The sequence below is a fragment of the Aquarana catesbeiana genome, linkage group LG10 (genome assembly GCF_042186555.1).
Source record: "Aquarana catesbeiana isolate 2022-GZ linkage group LG10, ASM4218655v1, whole genome shotgun sequence".
NCBI classification, from domain to species: Eukaryota; Metazoa; Chordata; class Amphibia; order Anura; family Ranidae; genus Aquarana; species Aquarana catesbeiana.
In genome coordinates this window covers 5,671,477-5,687,221 of record NC_133333.1, presented here as the reverse complement: position 1 = coordinate 5,687,221, position 15,745 = coordinate 5,671,477, and the positions used below count along the sequence as shown (strand labels likewise).

Genomic DNA, 15,745 nt, shown 5'->3' with positions numbered 1-15,745 from the left:
GATAGAGGATCTTCCCCATCTCACAGACTGGTACCAGTACAGAGATAGAGGATCTCCCCCATCTCACAGACTGGTACCAGTACAGGGATAGAGGATCTCCCCCATCACACAGACTGGTACCAGTACAGGGATAGAGGATCTTCCCCATCGCACAGACTGGTACCAGTACAGGGATAGAGGATCTCCCCCATCACACAGACTGGTACCAGTACAGGGATAGATGATCTCCCCCATCTCACAGACTGGTACCAGTACAGAGATAGATGATCTCCCCCATCTCACAGACTGGTACCAGTACAGGGATAGATGATCTCCCCCATCTCACAGACTGGTACCAGTACAGGGATAGATGATATCCCCCATCGCAGACTGGACTGTAGGAATCTCTGCGGTGGGAAGGTTGTCATGTGACAAAAACGCTGGTACCCCTCCCCCGCCATCCCTGGCTCCCAATTCTATTCCCGGCCATCTGTAATCAGTGTCATTGTTTACTGCATTATTCATCCTCCATCTCTCCCGCACACAGAGATGGAACATATTTATATCCTCGCTTTTATATACGCTACTTGTCACATTACCCACAATGCACCGGGGCGCAGGCAATCTGTCTGTGCTGAAAACTCTTTCATTGATTCCTCCTGTATTGAATTGTATTGTAATTGTACTATCTGCCCTCACCGTGTAAAGCGCTGTGCAAACTGTTGGCGCCATATAAATCCGGTATAGTAATAATTTCCTTAACCCTGAACGACGCTTGAATGCCCCCATCACCCAATCACCTCTCCTTCCCTCACCTGGAAATTTGCAACCTGATTGACAATGGGCAACACAGACAGTTTTGTGTGCGACTTTCTCAAGCGTTTGCACAGCCTTCACAAATAATCCCTGTCATTTTGCCTACGCCTGTTCATTTCTTATGATCGTCAGCTCCATCTGGTGGCCCTATTGTGGTATTTTCCCAATTGGGGTATTTTCAGGGGAAGTACTGCATTATGGCCACTAGATGGAGCTGACGATCCCTAGGAAAATAAACATTGTTAGGCAAAAGAATTTGGGGGATTATTTGTGACAACTGAAACATTTGCCCGGCTACTATTTTCAGAAATAGACCCCCCCCCCCGAGTGTTCTGGCAGGTTGGGGGGGGGAAGAGATGATTTACACACCTGCAGTAACCATTAATGATTCGTCCGGCTACAACGCGTGTCAGGGGTTTCCATCTCTTGGCATCTCCTTCCACCGGGGCTCCCAGCAGCACCACGTCCTCTATAATCCCCTCCGAGCCTGAAATCAGACATGGAGATAGAGCAGAGATGTCATGATTTTTATCGTTCTCGATATGAGAGAGGATACATAGAGGGCAGGGACGGGGGGGGGGGGGGGGGGGTCAGGAGGGGCAGCTGCCCTGGGCGCAATGGTTTATTGCAGGGATGTGGGCACCCTAACCCTAAGACGGGGGGGGGGGGCTGGTGCAGTTTTGGCATCTTTGCCGTGGGCGCTGGATGGTCTTGTCCCGGCACTGATAGTGCCGGGAAGCCACCCGCCCTCGTCCTTAGCAACTGACAAGTCATCATCTGTCAGCAGGCTTCCCCAAAAATGCACCCCAAAGCACCTTGTCCCAACTTTTCAAAACAATTAGAATTCGGATCGGTCGAAAAAAACGATCGACTGATTTCTAATTCTGTGTGAAGAAATAGCTGGTTGTTAAGCAGCGGGCCGGGAAGCCGCCCGCCCGCGTCCTTAGCAACCAACGTGTCATCATCTGTCAGCGGGCTTCCCCACTGACAGATGAATATAAAGATATTGCCCGGCAATAGAAAAATTCACCCCAAAGCACCTTGTCCCCCATATTGATGGAGACAGGGGTCTCTTCCCGACAAATCCTGGGCTGTAGTTGTCGGGGTCTGCGGGCCGGGGGCTTATCGGAATCTGTAAGGGGGCCCCCAGCTCCCGCCCCCCCCCCCCCTATGTGAATGGGTATTGGGTACATTGTCGTACCCCTACCCATTCACCAAAAAAGTGTGAAAAAGTAAGAATTTTCGACAAATCCTTTATTGAAAAAAAAATAGTGTCCCTCGATGTAAATCCATCGTTGATCACGACGCCCGCCGAAAAATTGAAAAAATAAAAACCGCTCCACCTCCTGCCTGCGCTGCGCTTTGACAGTTCTTATATAGGCAGGGGGCGGGGCCACCCAGATACGTCACCCGGTGGCACCACCCCCTTTCTGACGTCATGTCACAAAAACTGTTTCCTGTGGTTCTTACTTTTTGACACTTTTTTTGTTTTTTGTTGAATGATTAGGGGTACGATGTACCTGATACCCATTCACCCATTCAAAAAGCTGCATTTGTTTTCTTTAAAAAGCTTCTATCACATGTAAGAATTTGTAAGCTGCAATTTTTGGGGTTTATGAAGCTGAGGGGAAAGTCGTGACCTGAACACGGGTGGCGCGTTTCCTGTAGAACAGAATTAGCCGGCCGCTGACTCATTTCTCGTGTGTTGTAGAAGGAAGTGGTCTCGGGGTTTTCCGTGGTGAGAAGCGACTGCCTTATCTACCAGTCTTATGATGACCCATGGAGGGGCTTACCGGATTCCTGCGCCAGTTCCTGCAGGCAAAAGTAAATGACTCGAGCGCCGAGACTGAAGCCGATCAGAGTCACCGGTCTGTGTCCCTGGAAAAGGAGAAGAAACGTCCAAACACCGACCAACCAAACAACATGATCAACTTCTAACCACATTGGCACAATGTGGAGGATACCAGCCAATGCACAGTGGGATTACGTAGTATAATAATAAGAAATGAATAAAAGTGAAAAAGACCTTCTAATCTATCACTGCAAAATCATTGGCACTAAATGGGCCCCATAAAGATCCACCAATCCACCTCAAGGGAAGGTCCTTCAGGAACCACTCTTATTTCATGGAGATAGAAACAATGGGGCACGGCTATAAAGCAGAGGACCTGGCATTCAGCAAACATTCTATACGTGGGGAATATTCCCAGTGTATGTGTTTAAAATGGCAGTTATTGATTCTCTACCATAGAAAAGGACGGGAGACTGATGGTGACTTGCTGGATGGTGACCCATAGGTCTTCAGTCATAGGAAAGCTCTGGTAGTGGTTGGGGTGACATATAGGTTCTATGGCAGTGATGGCCAACCTTGGCACCCCAGATGTTTTGGAACTACATTTCCCATGATGGCGAACCTTGGCACCCCAGATGTTTTGGAACTACATTTCCCATGATGGCGAACCTTGGCACCTCAGATGTTTTGGAACTACATTTCATGGGAAATGTAGTTCCAAAACATCTGAGGTGCCAAGGTTCACCATAACTGTTCTGTGGTGTGTCGAGTTGGCTCCTCATATATAATGCAGAAGGTTATAAGCTCAAGCCCCGTATGGTTAAGGCTTTGGGCTTAATTAATGAAGAACTGTGACAACCCATAAGATATCATTTTACTGTAGTCAGTAATAGACGGTTTCTGATTGGCTGCTACAGGTTGACGGTGCATTTTATGTCTTTTGCTTCCAATAATCTATACGGAAGAAGCTGGTTTATGTGTTTTGTCTTTTATCCCTTAATGGCAGATTGAAGGTCATCCTACCCAAGCCTGTGGTGTGTGGGGTTGGTGTGCTTTTGCTATGTGTGTTGGGTTTTTGGTTCAGTTCCAGGAAGGGGGTGCCGTGAGTTCTTTTTTTTTTTTATGTCTATGGAACCTACATTTTAAATCATTTATAGAGCAATGACATCAATAAATAGAGATTAAAATGTGCAATCTTTAACAAACACTTTGAAGCAGTGATGGAAGTGTTACCTTTAATGATAAATTATCTGAAGTCTTCTTCTGGCCGAGCACCTCCACTTGTTACTGTGGTGCGGTAAGTAGAACAGCCTTGCAGGTTCGGCTCCCTTCCCCCTCCCAAGTTCTTTAATTTTTGGGCTTGAATTTAGTAGTGTGAACAGCGGTAACCTATAGCAACCAACAGCTTTAGAGTGCTTTTTTTTCAATGCCATGGTGGGCTTATACACTACCATGCGTTTGACCTTTTTGTCTTCAAATCACAGTTCAAGAAGCAACCAGCTTATCAGACTTTGTGGCACGAGGTGTAGGCATACCATATTCTAGAACAGTGATGGCGAACCTTGGCACCCCATATGTTATGGAACTACTTTTCCCATGATGCTCCACTACACTGCAGAGTGCATGAGCATCATGGGAAATGTAGTTCCAAAACATCTGGGGTGCCAAGGTTCGTCATCACTGTTCTAGAACATTGCGTTCTTGGTTTGATTCCAGCTGGGGGTTTCTATGCATTTTTTGTTAAGACTTCACGTACTACAAAACCTTTTCAAGCTACAAAGGATCTTGTGGAGGGAGAGTCCATCAACTGGCTCTGTGGCTTAGAGCTTATGGTGGCAAGCTTCCAAAGCAAGGAGTTGTGGGTTCAACTCCTAGAGGTTCACCATGAGCAGATTTCAAGATGGCTTGTGGGGAAAAGCCATTCGTGAGAGGTGTTAAGGTATGCGGACCTTGTACACTAAGTGGGACACAATGCATGGGGTATGGTGCGCCACCAATGTGGGGCTTAACCTGTGTGAGGTGTTAAGGTGCAGACCAGACCTTGTCAACATGTGCACAACCAATGTGGGGTTAAACAAACTCTGAAGTTTTAAGGTGTGGACCTTGTACACTATGTGGAACCCAATGCATGGGGTATGGTACGCCACCAATGTGGGGCTTAACCTGTGTGAGGTGTTAAGGTGCAGACCTTGTCAATATGTGCACAACCAATGTGGGGTTAAACAAACTGTGAAGTTTTAAGGTGTGGGCCTTGTACACTATGTGGAACCCAATGCATGGGGTATGGTGCACAACCTCTGTGTGAGGCGTTAAGGTGGGACCTTGTCACTATGTATAAGTTGGTGTTAAGGTGCAGACCTTGTCAACGAGTGCTATGAGCAGCTGAACTGGACCTCTGTACTAAAGTGGTGGCCTTACACGAGGCAAGATGGTGCAATACAGCAACTGTGAAGTGAGGAACTTGTAACTATGCGAATGCCATGGGGGGAAGTAAAAGAAAACCACAAGTCAATGTGTGGTTATGCAAACACCATGGGATAAGGTTTCACATGAGGTGGCATCAGCCTTATTTTTTCCCTCCAGCATTATAAACTCAGTTGCAACCACCCCTCCCATTAACGGTTTAGACTCTGGTGAGGGTACCTTGTCAGTAGTTCACATTTCACTGTTGGCACGAGAGTGGCCATTCACATTGAAGTGGCCTATGCACCCATCTGGCCCACATTGCACTTTCTCTGGTACGCACCAGTCAGGGTCATCTTCACTGGGATTTGAACTCTCAGCCCTCAGTTGCTACCATCAGCATCCAGCCCACTGATCCACACACCCAGCTAACAACCATTTGACCATATCTCATCTTTCTCATCTTTCTCATCTTTCTCACCTTTCTCTTCATCTAGCATGAAGATACATAAACAATGAACCCATTGCTGAGAGAAGGATTTGAACCAACAAAGCAGGACTCTGTAGAGTTGCAACCCAACCCCCATGAGCCACACAGACGCAACAGCAACCAGGCCTCTCAATAAATGGAGTAACCGAAGAAAACCGCAAGAATGGAGATTTTAAATTGAGAGGAACATGGTCTTGAACGCAGAGACGAGAAAGCCCTGCTATCCATCCCTTTAATAACATGAGCCACGGGGACAGCCAGCAAGGGCTCACCAGCAAACAATGTGTATACTGGAGCTATTGGTTTCTAAAGAACACACAGACTGAAAAGGGATTTGATCTCACAGACACGGACCTTTCAAGGTCAATTTGCTCACCACTGAGCCACAACCAGGACAAACCACATTGAATTTACTATAATCTCATATGTTGCAGAGAGACTTGGTATTTTGCTGCCATCTTGTGGTGATGATTCATAATGCAGCCTCATATTGAATATTGTGTACTAGCCGTATATAAAAGTACAACTTTATGATTTCTAAATAAATACATAACTAGAGTGTTATTTCATATCCACCTGGAGTTCTTCTCTATTGATGTGGTTTCATTAAACATCTCTAATTGGTTGCCATGGTTTCCTGCATTTTTTTTTTTTTGCTCTTTGCTTTACCTTACTGGTTATTCTGGTTTCCCTGAGGACGGTATCGCTGCCCCCCTCCCCTGGATGAGCCCACACAGCTGTTCCTGGACAAGTGCTTACATGGAAGATCCCCGAGACGTGCCAGGCAGTTCCTGGGCATAATGAGCGCGGTGAAGTAGCCGTTCATAATCCGCATTTAGCAGGACAATTACCATCCCCCAATAAGGAGAACATATGCTCATTAGAGGGGCAGCTGTCAGGAATGGAAATCACACACGTCTGACACCCCCAATGTGAAGCCCCTCATACACAGGGAGATTCATTTTCAGTTTATAAAAAGAGGTTTACGGATTCTTCAATAATTGTGTGCGGGTGTCACCATCCACCGCGCCGTACCGCCATGACTTACCGCTCCCCAATCCAATCACATGGAGAGGTAGAGAGAAGCAGAGAGAGACTAGAAAGAACACGGAGACATCAAGAAAAATGAGAGGAGACAGGGACAAATCGCTGAGATGAAAAGGGCAAAAGAGTGAAGAAAGGATAAAAAAGGGAGAACAGGAAGCATTTATAGGAAGGGAAGAGAGGAGGGGAGAAGAGGGGGAGAGAAGGAAAGGGGAGAAGAGAAAAAGGAGAGGGGGGAAGAAGAGGGATAAAAACAGAGCGTGGAAAGGGGAGAAGATGAGGTGGAGAGAAAAGGAGGAGAAGGGAGAAGAAGGGGGGGGGAGGGGAAAGGGGAAAAGAGAGGGAGAGAAAAGGAAGGGGAGAAGAGGAGGGGGAGAGAAAAGGAGAGGGGAAAGGGGAGAAGGAAATGGGAGATGAGGGGGAGAGAAAAGGAGAGGGGAAAGGGGAGAAGATGAGGTGGAGAGAAAAGGAGGAGAAGGGAGAAGAAGGGGGGGGGAGAGGGGAAAGGGGAAAAGAGAGGGAGAGAAAAGGAAAGGGGAGAAGAGGAGGGGGAGAGAAAAGGAGAGGGGAAAGGGGAGAAGATGAGGTGGAGAGAAAAGGAGGAGAAGGGAGAAGAAGGGGGGGGGAGAGGGGAAAGGGGAAAAGAGAGGGAGAGAAAAGGAAAGGGGAGAAGAGGAGGGGGAGAGAAAAGGAGAGGGGAAAGGGGAGAAGGAAAGGGGAGATGAGGGGGAGAGAAAAGTAAAAGTAGAGGGGAGAAGATGAGGGGCAGAGAAAGGGAAAGGGGAGAAGAGGGAGAGGGGAAGAGAAGAGGGGAAGAGGAACAGAAGGAGGGAGGAGAGTAGAGTCAGGGTAAAAAAAAAAAAAAAAAAAAAAAAAAAAAGAAGAAGGAGAGGAGGAAGTAAGGAAGGGGAGAGGAAAGGAAAGGAATGGGGAGAGAGGAGAGGTGAGAGGGGCAGTGGAGAGAATGTAGGGAGGAGAGGAAGGGGGAGGAAAGAAAAGAGGAGATGGATGAGGTAAAAGGGGGGGGGGGGGGGGCGATGAAAGTAAATGGGAAAGGAATGAGATAAAATGGATAGGAGAGATGAGGGAAGAGGAGATGAGGGGAGAAAGGAAAAATGAGAGAAGAGGAAAAAGAGAAAAGAGAAGGGGATAGAGAGAGATGAGGTGAGAAGAAAAAAGGAGAGGAGATGAGAGGTGGTAGGGGGGTAGGTGAGAGAAGGGGACAAATCAGAGAGGAGAAAAGGAGAGGAGAGGTGGGATGAAGAGCAGGAGGAGAGGGATGATGGGAGGGGAGAGGGATGATGGGAGGGGAGAGCTGAGGAGGGCAGTGGAGAGAAGGGGAGAGGGAACAAAAGGAAGAGGTAAGGAGAGGAGTTGAAAGTAGAGGAGGGGAAATGAGGGTAGATTGGAAAGGAATGAGAGAGAAGGGGTAGGAGAGGTGAGGAAAGAGGAGAAGAGGGAGAAAAGAAAAATGGGAGAATAAGAGAAGGAAAGAACAGATAAGTGAGAGGGGAAGGGAAGACTAGAGAAAAGAAAGGGGGAGATGGGGACAGGAGATGTGGAAGGGAAAGGAACAAGAAGGGGGATAAAGGGAGGGGAGAGGAGGTAAGTGACTAAATAAGAAGGCATTGGGAGAGCAAGAGACAGCGGAAAACCGAAAGAGGCTCCTGGGATTATAGAGGGTAGCGGTGGCAGTCCAGCAGTTATATGGAGACAGATATTATTTGGAAAGGAAATGCTGTGATAAGAAATGGTACAGATAGCCGGAGACAGACGAGGAAAAACATAAATCTTCTGGTCGCCGTTACCTGCTGGCGTTTGAGCAGTATGTGTGCCAGGTGTTTGCCAACTTCTGCCGATCGGCTCAGACACACGCCCCAGGGGTTGTCAATCACACTGGCCACGGTGATGAGAGAGGCCGGCCACGTCAGTGCCGCCACAATTCCTGGACAGGGAAAGGACAGGTGAATTACACAGCATGCTGACAGGGTATGATGGGACTTCAGGACCACCCCATGGCCATCAAAGACTGACCTGACAAGATGGTGTACTTCAGGGCCTCCTGGGCGACAATGTTCACCAGACCATTCCATATGGCGTCCAGTGCGTTTCCCAGTTCCATGAGGTATTTGGACTCCCAGGCCAGACAGTACTGCTCGGTGGAGTGCAGGAGGCTGTGCCACGGGGCGGCGAAGCTGCCTGGACAACAAATCATCAATTACAAGAGCGCCACCCCTATAGATGTCACTGCTATGGATAGCAACAAGGGAGGAAAATCTATTGAGAAATAAATAGGGCTGTAAGCAGAGGCCACAAAAGACGCTGCTTGGGGTCTGTGGATGATGGACGGCACATGACGATCGTTTTCAAAATACCTCACGAAATGTGCCACTTACCATATTTGCCGGTGGACAGCCAGCCAGTGATGGCGATGGAGATGTGCAGCTGGTGTCCTCCGGTCAGAGGTAAAAACTCAAACTCTTCTATGGCGCCAACTCGCTTCTTCATCTTGTAGCCTGGAGACAATAAAACGTTTGTCAGGAGCACGTTTCCTGAAGGTGACAATAATGGGCCATGACTATGTAATGTGTGTGGAAATGGCCATTTGTAGCCTTCAATGAAAGCCTGCCTGAAAGGGTGACAACGCAGGAGCACCATGAGGAGACAGGGACAGCGTGTTGTCACCCTATAGCAGGACATACCAGAACAAGAACCCTCTTGGCAGGATCACCCGGGATGAATTTAATAAATGCTGCAGATTTTCTAAATAGTAACATTTTTTGTAAGGACATTAACATGTTTAACCTCGTATGAGTAATGGAGGAGAATGCAGCATCAGACCATTGGAAACCAGTGACACTATATAGGTAGACGTTGTGGACACCTGACCATCACACCTTTTTGAGCTTGTTGGACATCCCATTCCAAAACCATGGCCATTAGTAGGGAGTTTCCATTTGTGAGGTCAGGTACTGATGTTGGGTGAGAAGACCTGGCTCACAATCGGCGTTCCAATTCATCCCAAAGGCGTTCAGTAGGGTTGAGGTCAGGGCTCTGCATAGGACACTTGAGTTCCTCCACACCAAACTGGTCAAATCACGTCTTTATGGAGCTGACTCTACTCTTCTTAGATGGCTTCCTACAAAAATGTGAAGTGCATCTGTGGGAATTTGTGTCCATAAAGCCAAAAGATAATTTGTGAGGTCAGGTACTGATGTGGGATGAGAAAACCTGGCTCGCAATCGGAGTTCCAATTCATCCCAAAGGCGTTCAGTAGGGTTGAGGTCAGGGCTCTGTGCAGGACACTTGAGTTCCTCCACACCAAACTGGTCAAGTCACGTCTTTGTGGAGCCGACTCTACTCTTCTTAGATGGCTTTCTACAAAAATTTGAAGTGTGTCCGCGGAAATTTGTGCTTTCATCTACTTTAATAAGAGGTACCCATCTTATATGATGTCTATAATAATAGGACCATGAGGGGTAATGGAGGTGGGGAGGGAAGGCTCATTGATGGAGGTGGGGAGGGGAAGGCTCATTGATGGAGGTGGGGAGGGTAAGGCTCATTGATGGAGGTGGGGAGGGAAGGCTCATTGATGGAGGTGAGGAGGGAAGGCTCATTGATGGAGGTGAGGAGGGAAGACTCGTTAATGGAGGTGAGGAGGGAAGACTCGTTAATGGAGGTGGGGAGGGAAGGCTCATTGATGGAGGTGGGGAGGGAAGGCTCATTGATGGAGGTGGGGAGGGAAGGCTCATTGATGGAGGTGGGGAGGGAAGGCTCATTGATGGAGGTGGGGAGGGAAGGCTCATTGATGGAGGTGAGGAGGGAAGGCTCATTGATGAAGGTGAGGAGGGAAGACTCGTTAATGGAGGTGGGGAGGGAAGACTCGTTGATGGAGGTGGGGAGGGAAGGCTCATTGATGGAGGTGGAGAAAGGAAGGCTCATTGATGGAGGTGAGGAAGGAAGGCTCGTTGATGGAGGTGAGGAGGGGAGACTCGTTGAAGGAGGTGCAGAGGGAAGGCTCATTGATGGAGGTGGAGGAAGGAAGGCTCACTGATGGAGGTGGGGAGGGAAGACTCGTTGATGGAGGTGGGGAGGGAAGGCTCATTGATGGAAGTGGGGGAGGGAAGCTTCATTGATGGAGGTGGGGGGAGGGAAGGCTCATTGATGGAGGTGGGGAGGGAAGGCTCATTGATGGAGGTGGGGAGGGAAGGCTCACTGATGGAGGTGGGGAGGGAAAGGATCATTGATGGAGGTGGGGAGGGAAGGCTCATTGATTGAGTTGGAGAAGGGAAGGCTCAGTGATGAAGGTGAGGAGGGAAGGCTCATTGATGGAGGTAGGGGAGGAAAGGCTCATTGATGGAGGTGGGGAGAGAAGGCTCATTAATTGAGGTGGAGGAGGGAAAGGATCATTGATGGAGGTGGGGAGGGGGAAGGCTCATTGATGGAGGTGGGGGAGGGGGAAGGCTCATTGGTGGAGGAGGGAAGGCTCATTGATGGAGGTGGGGAGGGAAGGCTCATTGATGGAGGTGGGGAGGGGAGGGAAGGCTGGCCTGTGTAGTCCCATCCAATAGATGGGCTACTGGAGTTCAATTCATGTCTTGATGGGTTATGGAGGATGGTCATAATGTTATGGCTGATCAGTGTATACTTACAAATTCCATAAATTTATGTTTGCCTTGTTTTTTTATATGACCCCATCTATTTTAATACCCTGAAATGGTTCTACAATATGATGATGTTGTGTCGATGGGGCCCTCAACTTTCCTGCAAGCACTAGAACTGCTGTGAGCATGACTAGGAATTATCAGATCAGGGTGACCCCACTGGGCATTTCATTCGGCACACATAGGGGCTCATTCTGTGCACAGTTCACCTGGCTGTGAAAGTCCATAATAAATGGGGGGAGGCCAGCAAAGTAAAAAAGCATGGAAAACGGGTAACAAGAGCTGGTCAGAATAAAACAATGAAGAACGGGGCACAAGCAGATTATATAAGGGACAAACCCAAGGGAAGTACTTACCTGTGAGACCAGCTCCAGCTGCTCCAAACAAAGACGCCATGATGGCGATGCCAGCAGTCGACCCCAGGACAGCAGCTCCTGCACTTCCAATGATGGTGGCGGCTCCTGCAGCGACTAGGGGAGCGGCCAGACCTCCAGTAAGACCTGATTGACAAAAGTAACCAATGACATCACTCAGGGAGTTGTCAGTCAATGATAAAAGGGGTCCTGATCCAGAATGTTTTATATTCCCCACTGCAGCCAATTAGAGTTTCCTTTTATCCTTTAATACTGCATGGGATACACCAAAGGTGGAATCCCATTGGTTGGCCAGGATAACAAAATACTCTTCCTTCAGTTACTTAGGATCACTATGCTAAACATTCCCCATTACTGATCCCTTACCTATTACTGTGCCGCCTCCGACGGTTGCTAGGCCGATTAGAAAATACCTCTTCATCTTCCTCCGGCTCTCCTTCTTCCTGCGAGACGCCTGCACTGACCTGCAAGGAGAATGAGGGCTTTGATGACACATAGAAACAAGCAATATCAAGTACACCTGTCACAAATGCTGGAGGAGAATGCAGCATCAGACCACTGGAGACCAGTTACACTATATAAGCAGACGTTGTGGACACCTGACCATCACACCCTTTTGAGCTTGTTGGACATCCCATTCCAAAACTATTAGTATGGAGTTTCCATTTGTGAGGTCAGGTACTGATGTTGAATGAGAAGACCTGGCTCACTATCGGTGTTCCAATTCATCCCAAAGGCGTTCAGTAGGGTTGAGGTCAGGGCTCTGTGCAGGACACTTGAGTTCCTCCACACCAAACTGGTCAAATCTTGTCTTTATGGAGCTGACTCTACTCTTCTTAGATGGCTTCCTACAAAAAATTTGAAGTGTTTCTGTGGGAATTTATGTCCATAAAGCCAAAAGATAATTTGTGAGGTCAGGTGCTGATGTTGGATGAGAAGACCTGGCTCACCATTGGTGTTCCAATTCATTCTAAAGGTGTTCAGTATGTTGAGATTAGAGCTCTGTACAGGACACCCGCGTTCCTCCCCGTCAAACTACTCAAAACCAGATCTTTGTGGAACTTGCTCTAATCTACCTGGATGTCTTCTTACAAAATTTTGTGTCTGTGGTAATTTGTGGCCATTAAACCAAAAGAACATTTGTGAGGTCAGGTACTGATGTTGGATAAGAAGACCAACCACATTCCCATGTTCCAATTCATTCTAAAGGTGTTCTGCAGGGTTGAGGTCAGAGATCAGTGACCATCACTAATGTACGAGCTTGTTAGACATCTTTTTCCAAAACCATGGCCATTGATATGGAGTCAGGTACTGATGTTAATTGAGAAAACCCGGCTCACAATTGTCCTTCCAATTCATCCTAAAGGTGTTCAGTAGGGTTGAGGTCAGGGCTCTGTACAGGACACTTGAGTTCCTCCACACCAAACTGCTTAAAAACAGGTCTTTGTGGTGCTGGCTCTACTCTACCTGGATGACTTCCTACAAAATTTTGGAATGTGTCGCCATTAAGCCAAAAGAACATTTATGAGGTCAGGTACTGATGTTGGATGAGAAGACCTGGTTCACCATCATATTCCAATTTTTTCCTAAGGTGTTCAGGCGGGTTGAGGTCAGGACTCTGTGCAGGACACCTGAGTTCCTCCACACCAAACTGGTCAAACCATGTCTAAATGGAGCTGACTCCACTCTTCTTGGATGGCTTGCTACAAAATCCGTTAAGCCAAAAGAACAATTGTGAGGTCAGGTACTGATGTTGGATGGGAAGACCCACCAACGACGTTCCAACTCATCCCAAAGATGTTTAGTATGGTTGAGGATAGGGATCGGTGCAGGACACTTAGGTTCCTCCACACCAAACTGGTCACACCATGTCTTTATGGAGCTGGCTTTGTACACAGGGGCACAGTCATGCTGGATCAAAAAAGGGTCTTCACCAAACTGCAACCACAAGGTTGGAGAAGCACAGTTGTCTACATTGTCTTTGTACGTTGGAGTATTAACAGAACCCTTCACTAGGGACACCTGTACTCCATCCTATGGAGGGGGGTCTACAAACATCTGCCCAAATAGTGTAGGCTGGAAGGAATGAGGCATCTCGATCATCCAATGATGGAGTTAAATTTTGACTTGCAAGGTTGGAGTTAGGCTAAGACTTGACGTGGGTGAATCCGGTCTGATTAATTGGATTGTTTTTATTAAAGAACAACAGTAGAAGAACACAGAGGAAACAAACAACAATAATTACATGTACAAAACAGCATGGCTCCTTCACAACAAGGTGCAGCAAGGAACCACCGAAGCAGAAGAAGTACTCAGATCCCAGCGTGTGTTTTCTCCCAATCATACAATGAGCTCTTTGTATGGAGGAAAACAGCCGTATGGTGGGAGGTTTTATGAACTACGCCCCCACTCGTTATATAGAACTTACAGGGACCTGCTGTGTACTAAACATTAAAGGAGAACTCCAGGCATTATTTTTCAATATTAAATGCATGGCATGACAATCTTTAGAAGGACAAGGGGGATTGAACATTTTGGAAGATATGGAGGCACAGCCCAAAATGCCAGTGAGAAGCCTTTTGGAACTGGGCAAGCAAATCTCCCCATTGTGGGAGGGGCAGAGACATAAATTACTGGAGTAAATCTCATCATTGTGGGAGGGGCAAAGACACAAACTACTGCAGGAAATCTCATCATTGTGGGAGGGGCAAAGACACAAACTACTGCAGGAGATCTCCCCATTGTGGGAGGGGCAGACACAAACTACTGCAGGAAATCTCACCATTGTGGGAGGGGCAGAGACACAAACTACTGCAGGAGATCTCCCTATTGTGGGAGGGGCAGACACAAACTACTGCAGGAAATCTCACCATTGTGGGAGGGGCAGAGACACAAACTACTGCAGGAAGTCTCCCCATTGTGGGAGGGGCAGAGACACAAACTACTGCGGGAAATCTCACTATTGTGGGAGGGGCAGAGACACAAACTACTGCAGGAAATCTCACCATTGTGGGAGGGGCAGAGACACAAACTACTGCAGGAAATCTCCGCATTGTGGGAGGAGCAGAAACAAAAACTACTGCAGGAAATCTCCCCATTGTAGGAGGGGCAGAGACACAAACTACTGCAGGAAATCTCACCATTGTGGGAGGGGCAGAGACATAAACTTCTGCAGGGAAATCTCCCCATTGTGGGAGGGGCAGAGACACAAACTACTGCAGGGAAATCTCCTCATTGTGGGAGGGGCAGAGACACAAGCTACCGAAGGGAGATCTCCCCATTGTGGGAGGGGCAGAGACACAAACTACTGTAGGGAAATCCCATCATTGTGGGAGGGGCAGAGACACAAACTACTGCAGGAGATCTCCCCATTGTGGGAGGGGCAGAGACACAAACTACTGCAGGAGATCTCCCCATTGTGGGAGGGGCAGAGACACAAACTACTGCAGGAAATCTCACCATTGTGGGAGGGGCAGAGACACAAACTACTGCAGGAAGTCTCCCCATTGTGGGAGGGGCAGAGACACAAACTACTGCGGGAAATCTCACTATTGTGGGGGGGGCAGAGACACAAACTACTGCAGGAAATCTCACCATTGTGGGAGGGGCAGAGACACAAACTACTGCAGGAAATCTCCGCATTGTGGGAGGAGCAGAAACAAAAACTACTGCAGGAAATCTCCCCATTGTAGGAGGGGCAGAGACACAAACTACTGCAGGAAATCTCACCATTGTGGGAGGGGCAGAGACACAAACTTCTGCAGGGAAATCTCCCCATTGTGGGAGGGGCAGAGACACAAACTACTGCAGGGAAATCTCCCCATTGTGGGAGGGGCAGAGACACAAACTACTGCAGGGAAATCTCCTCATTGTGGGAGGGGCAGAGACACAAACTACCGGAGGGAGATCTCCCCATTGTGGGAGGGGCAGAGACACAAACTACTGCAGGAAATCTCCCCATTGTGGGAGGAGCAGAAACTAAAACTACTGCATGAAATCTCCCCATTGTGGGAGGAGCAGAAACACAAACTACTGCAGGGAGATCTCCCCATTGTGGGAGGGGCAAAGACACAAACTACTGCAGGAAATCTCACTATTGTGGGAGGGGCAGAGACCCAAACTACTGCAGGAAATCTCACCATTGTGGGAGGGGCAGAGACACAAATTACTGCAGGGAAATCTC

At 48.1% G+C, this 15,745-nt stretch overlaps 1 protein-coding gene across 1 annotated transcript in view; it reads right to left on the bottom strand.

Moving 5' to 3' along the window:
- TMCO4 (transmembrane and coiled-coil domains 4) overlaps nucleotides 1-15,745 on the bottom strand; it is a gene marked incomplete at its 3' end in the record, with an annotated part of 42,098 nt that overhangs the window by 12,246 nt on the left and 14,107 nt on the right. The window contains 7 exon segments of the mRNA XM_073601551.1: nucleotides 1,165-1,282; nucleotides 2,589-2,673; nucleotides 8,333-8,469; nucleotides 8,559-8,723; nucleotides 8,921-9,040; nucleotides 11,545-11,688; nucleotides 11,929-12,026. Coding sequence (XP_073457652.1) covers nucleotides 1,165-1,282; nucleotides 2,589-2,673; nucleotides 8,333-8,469; nucleotides 8,559-8,723; nucleotides 8,921-9,040; nucleotides 11,545-11,688; nucleotides 11,929-12,026 — 867 coding nt within the window.